Source organism: Clupea harengus, chromosome 24 (assembly GCF_900700415.2).
Source record: "Clupea harengus chromosome 24, Ch_v2.0.2, whole genome shotgun sequence".
Taxonomy (NCBI): Eukaryota; Metazoa; Chordata; class Actinopteri; order Clupeiformes; family Clupeidae; genus Clupea; species Clupea harengus.
In genome coordinates, this window is record NC_045175.1 from 13,904,377 (window position 1) to 13,913,842 (window position 9,466).

General features: G+C 48.6%; 1 protein-coding gene across 5 annotated transcripts in view; it reads left to right on the forward strand.

The window, feature by feature from the left end:
- The first annotated feature begins 390 nt into the window (after positions 1-390).
- The window catches only part of LOC105891547 (KH-type splicing regulatory protein), a 12,555-nt gene continuing 3,479 nt past the window's right edge, over positions 391-9,466 (forward strand). Inside the window, exons 1-14 of one of the 5 annotated variants that reach the window (XM_031562238.2) lie at positions 391-684; positions 2,147-2,303; positions 2,452-2,535; positions 3,108-3,144; positions 3,315-3,379; positions 4,252-4,381; positions 6,388-6,423; positions 6,863-7,079; positions 7,431-7,529; positions 7,885-8,007; positions 8,356-8,458; positions 8,740-8,861; positions 9,105-9,128; positions 9,276-9,466. The exon at positions 9,276-9,466 is cut by the window's right edge and continues 118 nt beyond it. In XM_031562238.2, coding sequence (XP_031418098.1) covers positions 580-684; positions 2,147-2,303; positions 2,452-2,535; positions 3,108-3,144; positions 3,315-3,379; positions 4,252-4,381; positions 6,388-6,423; positions 6,863-7,079; positions 7,431-7,529; positions 7,885-8,007; positions 8,356-8,458; positions 8,740-8,861; positions 9,105-9,128; positions 9,276-9,466 — 1,493 coding nt within the window. In that variant the 5' untranslated portion in view covers positions 391-579. The remainder of the gene's footprint in view (positions 685-2,146; positions 2,304-2,451; positions 2,536-3,107; positions 3,145-3,314; positions 3,380-4,251; positions 4,382-6,387; positions 6,424-6,862; positions 7,080-7,430; positions 7,530-7,884; positions 8,008-8,355; positions 8,459-8,739; positions 8,862-9,104; positions 9,129-9,275) is intronic. The other 4 variants (XM_031562241.2, XM_031562243.2, XM_031562242.2 and 1 more) reach the window with 4 other exon arrangements.

Sequence of the window (9,466 nt, forward strand, 5' to 3'; positions counted from 1 at the left end):
AACACATGTTATTTGACACGAGATTGAAATGTTCACTATGTGAACTCACGTAACTTTAGGGGGGAATTCAGGGAAATCGAACACGCTTCGTGTGCAAGGTTAGGTCGCAGGTCACTGTCAAACGAGGTTACTGTTCCCGTAGAGATTCTTACTGGATGAAGCACACGTCGATCAAAATAGCCAGCCGATGGCCTTGGTGAATTTGTAAAGCATTCAAGATCTGATTGGCCTTCTAAGCAGCGCCAACAAACGAACAATGCTGTTGGATGAATTACCCATGAAAACGCCGCCTTTCGTACAGCTATTGGTTAATCTAATCACCTTGTCCGTAACAAATCACATTCAGTTGATTGGCGCAGCTGCGGATTCTTGAGATGTCTGATTGGTTGTTTCAACAAATTGGAAAGAGGTAAACTCCTGTTGGCCCTGTGTTATAATACAACCCGCCTATCTGCCGCTGTCGTAATTTCCTCTTATCTCCCCCGCAAACCGCTGCTCGTCTTCCCGCTTCTGCGCACCTTGACCCGGCCTAAGCCTCCTGTTTTACCCCTACACGATTAGCCCCCCGAATACCACAGCATGTCGGAGTACAACGCGGCGCCGCAACCGGGTGCCGGTGCAGCCCTAGGAGCGGGTGGACTCAAGAAAGATGCCTTTGCGGACGCGGTTCAGCGAGCCCGGCAGGTATGGAAAGTCCCGCGGTGGAAAGCACCATGGTTTGATTGAGCTCGTGTGAATGGACCCTTGTTGGCTAACCGACGAGGTCGTATGTTAGCTTGAATCAATGGGACCGGCACATTGTTGGTCGGTTCCGATCTAGTGAGTTTTTTTGTAAAAGCATGAACTACAGGGTGAATGTTAGCTGTTTCCTCTATGCATTCCATTTGGACCGACTAAAGGTTATTTTGGCCATGCAACGTCATATGCGTGATAAAACCATTAGCTTGCAGCTGTTTCTGCAAGCATTGTCTCGGCTAGCCGCGCGATGTAGCTAGCTACGAGCTACCTCGTCTGCTAAGCGGCGAGCTAATATGCGTGGCCATGCCATATGTATTTAGCGCCTTCAGGAGCACGGGGCAAAATTACCCGTAAGCACGTTATGTAGCATTTTAGGTAATATTTAACATGCGTTACAACCCAGCAATCTAGACGAGTTGACTGCAGTCCGTCCCAAAGTCCGTGGCCTAGTTTGGGCTCCATGATGTGTTGCTAACTAGCTTGATGGCTAATCTTAACGCATGGCTAACGGTAACGTTCCTTTGGAGTAACCCAGGGTCCGCTTAGTAAACTAGATTGGGTTTGTTTTGGCTATTTGCTACCAACACCTGATGTAGTTAATGAGGTTGGACGTGTATAAGCGAATGGATCAGCTAATCAAGGAAACGTTAACGTACCATGATTTGTTACCTTAGCAGCTATGTTAGCCAAACAAGCACACTCGGTTGGCGTACTGTTATGGCGAGTTAAGTTTGCCTTGTAGACGGGTGTTATTTAGATGGCTGGGAATAATCTTCAATAGTAATATTAACACATCGTACTATCCTATATGTAAATCAAATCTTTGGCTTTTAAAACCCCGGGGCATGTATTTTAACTCTATGATCACAGGGTCATTGGGTCAGTTTCTTCTTCGACCGGTGTTGTTGTGGCGGCGAACGATCTCGTTTCAGTTTCTCAACAGTGTGGCCGCTGCTAGCTTGCGAGGTAAAACAGCGGTTTCGTCCGCCTCGCAAGGTTCCTCACGAAGTTCAGTCTCATTGTGCAACGCTCATCGACCTGAAATCAAAGCTCTTTTTCTCCCTAACCCGGCTTGTAGGGGCTCCAGATTAGAAATAATAGGGTATGGAGTGCAGCCTGCCACTAGCACGTTAAAGTTACGTTTTCCTGCTGGCTTTGACAAACTAAGTCAATGATGGTCATGAGCCTTATAATTGTAATTGGGTAATTTTATTTTTTATTTATGTAACGCCAATAATAGTTGAAATGGTCTCAAGGCGCTTTAGAACCTGAGCATAACCCCGCCCCCCCTCCCCCTGCGCCCGTTTTGTGTGTGTGTGTTGAGCATTTGAGGGTATTAAGCTGTTTGGGGGGTGGGGGCTGTCTGGGCAAATGGGGAGTTCATGGAACACTTTGCGTTTCTCTCCAGATTGCAGCCAAGATTGGTGGAGATGCCGGCCCCCCCATGAATAACAATGGAGGAGGCGAGAGCTACCCCTTCGCTGCGCAGAAACGCTCTCTGGAAGACGCAGGTACAGATAGTGACGGGCCTGATCACTTCTACCAACACTCGCACTTATCAACAGGCAAGGTCATATGTGGTGTGCGCGCGCGCGCACACACACACCCACCTACACGCCGGCAGACTGAGATTCACGCACTTACACCAACTTGAAGGCTAGCACACACTGATGCAAATAATAACAGTTTAGTGTTCCGTGTTCACCCCCCCAGATCAGCCAGAGAGTAAGAAGATGGCCACCCAGAGCCAGAGCGACAGAGATGCTAGTGCCCTCTGCGAGTGGGCCTCACAAGCACGTATGGACACACTCTTCTACTTACACGCACTTACACACACACACTCTTCTACTTACACGCACTTACACACACACACACACACACACGCTTACACTCACACGCACTTACACACACACACGCTTACACACACACGCTTACGCACACGCATTTACACACGCACTTACACACGCACTTACACACGCACTTACACACGCACTTACACACCCACTTACACACGCACTTACGCACACGCACTTACACACCCACTTACACACGCACACTTTCACACACACGCACGCACTTACACACACTTTCACACAAACACACACGCTTTCACACACACACACACTATCACTCACTATAATCACATTCAAAAGGTTTTACTGCAATGCATGAAACGGATATATAATCAAGCAGAACTGTTCTTTTTAAACATGGAATATACTGTCCCATCGTGTGTTTTTTTTTTTTTAATTATCAATTCATATTAATGCCATCATAATAAATGGGATCTTTAGGTCTTGCCCCCTACACAGTGTGTTACTGACCTCTCTCTCTCTCTCTCTCTGTCGTCTACCCCCGCCCCTCCGCAGCCATCAGTGCACAGTTGGCAGCCCTGTCCCAGCAGAGGTAAGTCGCTCGCACCCTCCTCTCCTGTGCGTGGTCTGGTCTCCGCTTGCACTCAGACATGGACTGTTTGTGTGTGGAAAGGCTTGCAAGGAAATGACTAACACTCTTCTTTTTTTCTTTCTGTTTGTCTTTCGTTCTTTCTACCCTGCCCTGCCAATCTGTGTCTCCAGCAACGTTACTCGACCCTCACAAGTATCGGAGGACTACAAAGTGCCTGACGGAATGGTCGGACTGAGTGAGTACACACACACACACACACACACACACACACACACAGCAATGTGGACACAAAGGGCCAAATTAACGAAGGGGTTTCCCCCTCCCCTCTTAGATGAGTCTTGGCTAATCGCTAAATTAGAGGTTGATTATGCTGGAGGTGTTTGAATGTCCTATGATTCAGTGATCATGAAGTTAAGACGTCCACATTGAGTGTCCTATGATTCACTGATCATGAAGTTTAGACGTCCACATTAAGTGACCTATGATTCAGTGATCATGAAGTTTAGACGTCCACAGGGGCTTGTTTAACGGGTGTCTGATGCAGTTTTCAGACAATGGGCAAAATGGGCGCATCGCGAGTTTGCTCAAGAGGAGACGGAAGAAGATCGTTACCACCGATTCAGAATATTAAGACAATATTTACCAATATCTACTCTAGTTTATCTAGTTTAGTGACATTGTGACTGTTTTGGACGTGTTGCAAACGTCTCAACAGAAGTCTAGTCTTTAAACTGTACTGGCGCTGCGTGGAGAGGTCGTAAGGTTTGACTCAGCCAATAGAATGATGCGCCTGCAGCAGGTGATGTTATTTGATTGGTTAACCAAGCTGGACATCTACACCGCTAAACGGGTGATGGGTCATTGCTTGTGAATGGCAATAATCATCGCTGTTTAGCTGTGCGTGGACAAGCTGTGTTTAGCCTGCGTATTTCTGGTCACTATCTAAGCCTTAAACACCCTTCGTAAATTTGGCCCAAAGTGTTCTCACACACACACACACACACACACACACACACTCCTTTACTTGGGACTCTTGTTAGCTTCGGAATTCACAATTGAGCCTGATGCTGTGATCTGATTGGCTGTGTGCTTTGATGTGCTGTGCAGTCATTGGTCGAGGAGGAGAACAGATCAATAAGATCCAGCAGGATTCCGGCTGCAAGGTTCAGATCGCCCCGGACAGCGGAGGCCTCCCCGACCGCTGTGTCTCCATCACCGGATCTCCTGAGTGCATTCTGTAAGTCTGACACATGCGCACACACACACACACACACACACACACACATTCATTCAAACACACACATTCATTCATTCATTCATTCATTCAAACACATATGCGCACACTTTCTACTGTGCACATCCAGTCCTCCGAACCGTGAGTCATCACTGGATCTCCTAAGTGCATACCGTACGTCTCACGCATAGATTCTGTACACACACACACACACACACACACACACACACACACAGTACGCACACACACACACACACACACACACACACAGAGTACGCACACACACACACACACACACAGAGTACGCACACACACACACACACACACACACACAGAGTACGCACACACACACACACACACACAGAGTACGCACACACACACACACACAGTACGCACACTCACACACATACAGTACCAGTCAAAAGTTTGGACACCTCATTTTTTGAGAAGATTTTTCTTTGATTTTATTATTTTCTACATCGTAGATAAAACTTTTTTTGTTTAGTACATCATTCCATATGTGTTCTTTCGTAGTTTAAACGCTTCAGTATAAATCTACAATGCAGAAAATAATAAAAGTAAAGAAAACACTTGAAGTTAAAACACAAAAAATTAAAGGTGTGTCTAAACTTTTGACTGGTACTGTACGCACACGCACACACAGTACGCACACACAGAGTAAGTACACACACACAGTAAGTACACACACACACACACACACACACACACACACACACACACACACACACACAGTACGGAGTACGCACACACACACAGTATTTGCACAAACAGTAAGTGCACACACACACACACAGTATTCGCACAAACAGTAAGTGCACACACACACACACACACACACAGTACGCGCACAAACAGTAAGTGCACACACACACAGTACGCGCACAAACAGAAAGTGCACACACACATACACACAGTACGCGCACAAACAGTAAGTGCACACACACACACAGTACGCACACACACCCAGTGTCCTGACTTGTGTTTCTTGCTGTTGGAGAATGACAGGATGCACAACTGAGCTGGAGAGTTAGGTGCCGTGAGTCTGAGACCGACCCGTCTAGCCTGTGTGTGTGTGTGTGTGTGTGTGTGTGTGTGTGTGACCGACCCGTCTAGCCAGAGTGTGTGTGTGAGACCGACCCGTCTAGCCAGAGTGTGTGTGCTCCCATGTAGACACACACACACACACACACACACACACACACACACAGTACGCACACACAAAATGAGCTGCAGAGTTAGGTGCCGTGTGAGTCTGAGACCGACCCGTCTAGCCAGAGTGTGTGTCTGAGACCGACCCGTCTAGCCAGAGTGTGTGTGTGAGACCGACCCGTCTAGCCAGACTGTGTGTGCTCCCATGGAGAGATGCACACACACACACAAAATGATCTGCAGAGTTAGGTGCCGTGTGAGTCTGAGACCGACCCGTCTAGCCAGAGTGTGTGTCTGAGACCGACCCGTCTAGCCAGAGAGTGTGTGTGTGTGTGTGTGCGTGTGAGACCGACCCGTCTAGCCAGAGTGTGTGTCTGAGACCGACCCGTCTAGCCAGAGAGTGTGTGTGTGTGTGTGCGTGTGAGACCGACCCGTCTAGCCAGAGTGTGTGTCTGAGACCGACCCGTCCAGCCAGAGAGTGTGTGTGAGACCGACCCGTCTAGCCAGACTGTGTGTGCTCCCATGGAGAGACACACACACACACACACACACACACACACACACACACACACACACACACACACACACAACCAAAATGAGCTGCAGAGTTAGGTGCCGTGTGAGCCTGAGACCGACCCGTCTAGCCAGACTGTGTGTGCTCCCATGGACACACACACACACACACACACACACACACACACACACACACACACAAAATGAGCTGCAGAGTTAGGTGCCGTGTGAGCCTGAGACTGACCCGTCTAGCCAGAGTGTGTGTGTGTGGTCCCATGTAGTCTTTTAATTTTGCTCTTTTGTTTCCTTATGGTTCACACCTCCAGTATGCCTCCCATGGTCGTGGAGAACATGGTGGACAAGTTAGTGCACTTTACCATCTTAGCTCTCAAGGCCTGGATATATGGCATGGATGATTGACAGGTGTAGTTTCCAAAGAATTAAGAAAAATGATTTGTGCAAAATTGTACTTTCGCCAGCGATGATGAACTCTTTAGATGATGTAGTTTTAGTGTCTTATGTGAGGTGTGTGTGTGTGTGTGTGTGGTTGTGTGTGTGTGTGGTTGTCATGACGTAAGGCAGTGATTTTAAAGTACATGCAGTCATGATTGACCCTTGACCCCTGGGTGTAGGAACCATAGATATATATATATAAAGGCTAGATGTCTCGTATATATATCTATGGTAGGAACCCTATTTGTTGACATTGCTCTCATATCCAGGTTTCACCTTTGACCTTTCTGATTTTATATTTCTGTCTCTTCCTCTTGTTGCCCCTCCCCCCCCCGTGTCTGTGTGCAGTAAAGCTAAGATGCTATTGGACGAGATCGTGTCTCGAGGCCGCGGGACCCCGCCCACTGCCTTCCATGAGAACGGAGGACAAGGTGGACAAGGAGGAGGAGGACCGGGAGGACAAGGAGGCCCCGGAGGACAGGGTCACATGCAGGAGATGATCATCCCTGCGGGCAAAGCCGGCCTCATCATCGGCAAGGGAGGAGAGACCATCAAACAGCTGCAGGTGTGTGTGTGTGTGGGGTGTCATGTCTTCTGGCAAAAGCTGCCCTCATCATTGGCAAGGGAGGCCATCAAAACAGCTGCTGTGTGTGTGTGTGTGTGGGAGTGACCATCAAACAGGACTCACACACTCTGTAAAGCATGGAGTGTGTGTGACCATCAAACAGCTGCGTGTGTGTGAGAGGACTTGCACACTCTGTATCTGACGTGTGTGTGTGTGTGTGTGTGAGTGTGAGAGAGAGAGGACTTGCACACTCTGTATCTGACGTGTCCCCTCGTGTGTGTGTGTGAGAGGACTTGCACACTCTGTATCTGACGTGTCCCCTCGTGTGTGTGTGTGTGTGTGTGTTGTCAGGAGCGTGCCGGTGTGAAGATGATCCTGATCCAGGACGCTTCTCAGGGGCCCAACATGGACAAGCCGCTGCGCATCATCGGCGACCCCTACAAAGTGCAGGTACCACACCTTCACCCCTGCCCTTCGACCTCTGACCTCTGACCCTAAGCCCATTCCTACCCGTGAAGAAGAACCTCGACCCTCTCCAGCAGGGATGCCCCGTTAGCAGCCGATAAACTCCAGTCATTTGGCCCCCTAAGTGGCTGTGTGGTTTTGATCTACCTTCAGTCAATCAATCAATCAATCAATTTGTTTATTTGATCAAGAGGGACAGTGTACATTCATGTGCTTTTAATTAATAATTAGCCATCTCCCTCTCCTTCCTCCAAGATGATGAGATTATGTTGTGTGTTAATTCAGTGTGTGTGTGTGAGTGTGTGTGCGCTAAATCTGTTTCCCTAACCCCCCGTTGCAGCAAGCTCGTGAGATGGTGCAGGAGATCCTGAGGGAGAGGGATCACCCCGGCTTTGAGAACCGCGGCGAGTTCGGCGGTGGCGGCGGCGGAGGCGGCGGCTCTCGTATGGGAGGGGGCGTGGAGGTAAGAACACCACTCTCTCTGTGTCCCCAATGGGAGACGCGTCCGTGCTCTGCATGACTGATTCACCGCGACCTCAGGCTTACCTGCGTGTGTGTGTGTGTGTGTCCTGTGTCGCCTCCATATATGCACGTGTGTGTTCCAGTAAAAACCTGACGAAGGTCTTAATAATAATAATTATTATTATTATTATTATTATTGAGTCCTCTGCCTCTGGCCACTGTGGTTAATAGGTTACCTCCCTGGGGGAAGTCATTCTTCTGTGTGTGTTTTAAAAAAACTGCTGTAAGAAAATGTGGCCGTCGTCTGCAAGGGGGTAGTTGACTTGTGTGCTTTGATGCGATTGGACAGATTCCAGTTCCGCGCCACTCTGTGGGAGTCGTGATTGGCCGAAGCGGAGAAATGATCAAGAAGATCCAGAACGACGCTGGGGTCAGGATCCAGTTTAAACCAGGTGAGAGGACCGACCACAGGCGTCGCATTGGCTTAGTTTACTTCAGGGCACGTTGACTAGTTTTGTTTGGTCCATATAGAGTCGTTAGTCGTATAGTTAGTCGATTTAAAAAAAAATATATATTTTATTAATATCTTTTTTTTTTTTTTTTTTTACTTGAGAGAAGAATAATGCAAGTTTTTTTTTTTTTTTCTCCATTCCTCTTTCTTTCCCTCTTCTCTCTCTCCCCCCCCCCCCCCTCCCCTCTTTCTCTTGTTCTCTCCGTCCCTCTCCCCCTCCAGACGATGGCAGCGGTCCTGATAAGATCGCCCACATCATGGGTCCCCCTGACCGCTGTGAGCACGCCGCCAGCATCATCACCGACCTGCTGCAGAGCATCCGCGCCCGCGAGGAGGGAGGAGGGGTAAGGACGGGGGGGGGGGGGTTAGACAAACTGTCATAATATAAAGAATTCAGTGTATAAGTTAAACAAAAAAGTAGATTTTTGTGTGCAGTCAGAACAAAATGAACCACTGTCTGCCATTTAGTCTTTTAATAATTTTTTTTATTAATTGAAATACATTAAATAAAAAGTGTTTTTGAGAATTTATAGAGTATCATAAAACATGGTCGTGATACTCAAGCTTGTCGATTTGTTTTCTAACAGCCGGGAGACAGCAGGGGCTTTGAGGTGAGGAGATGGTGGACTCTTGTTTGTTTGGTTTTCTATTTGTTGATTTTAGCATTTATTAATAATATTTTTTACCACTGTGTATCTCACCTTTAGCCGAATCTATTGGATGTTGACATTTTGCTCCTCCTCCTCCTCTTCCTTCAGGGACCTCCTGGCCCTCCCGGGACCGGCGGCATGCCCCCTGGTGGCGGGCGTGGGCGTGGACGCGGGCCCGGCGGCTGGGGCGGCCCCCCCGGCGGCGAGATGACCTTCTCCATCCCCGCCCACAAGTGCGGCCTGGTGATCGGCCGCGGCGGCGAGAACGTGAAGGCCATCAACCAGCAGACGGGCGCCTT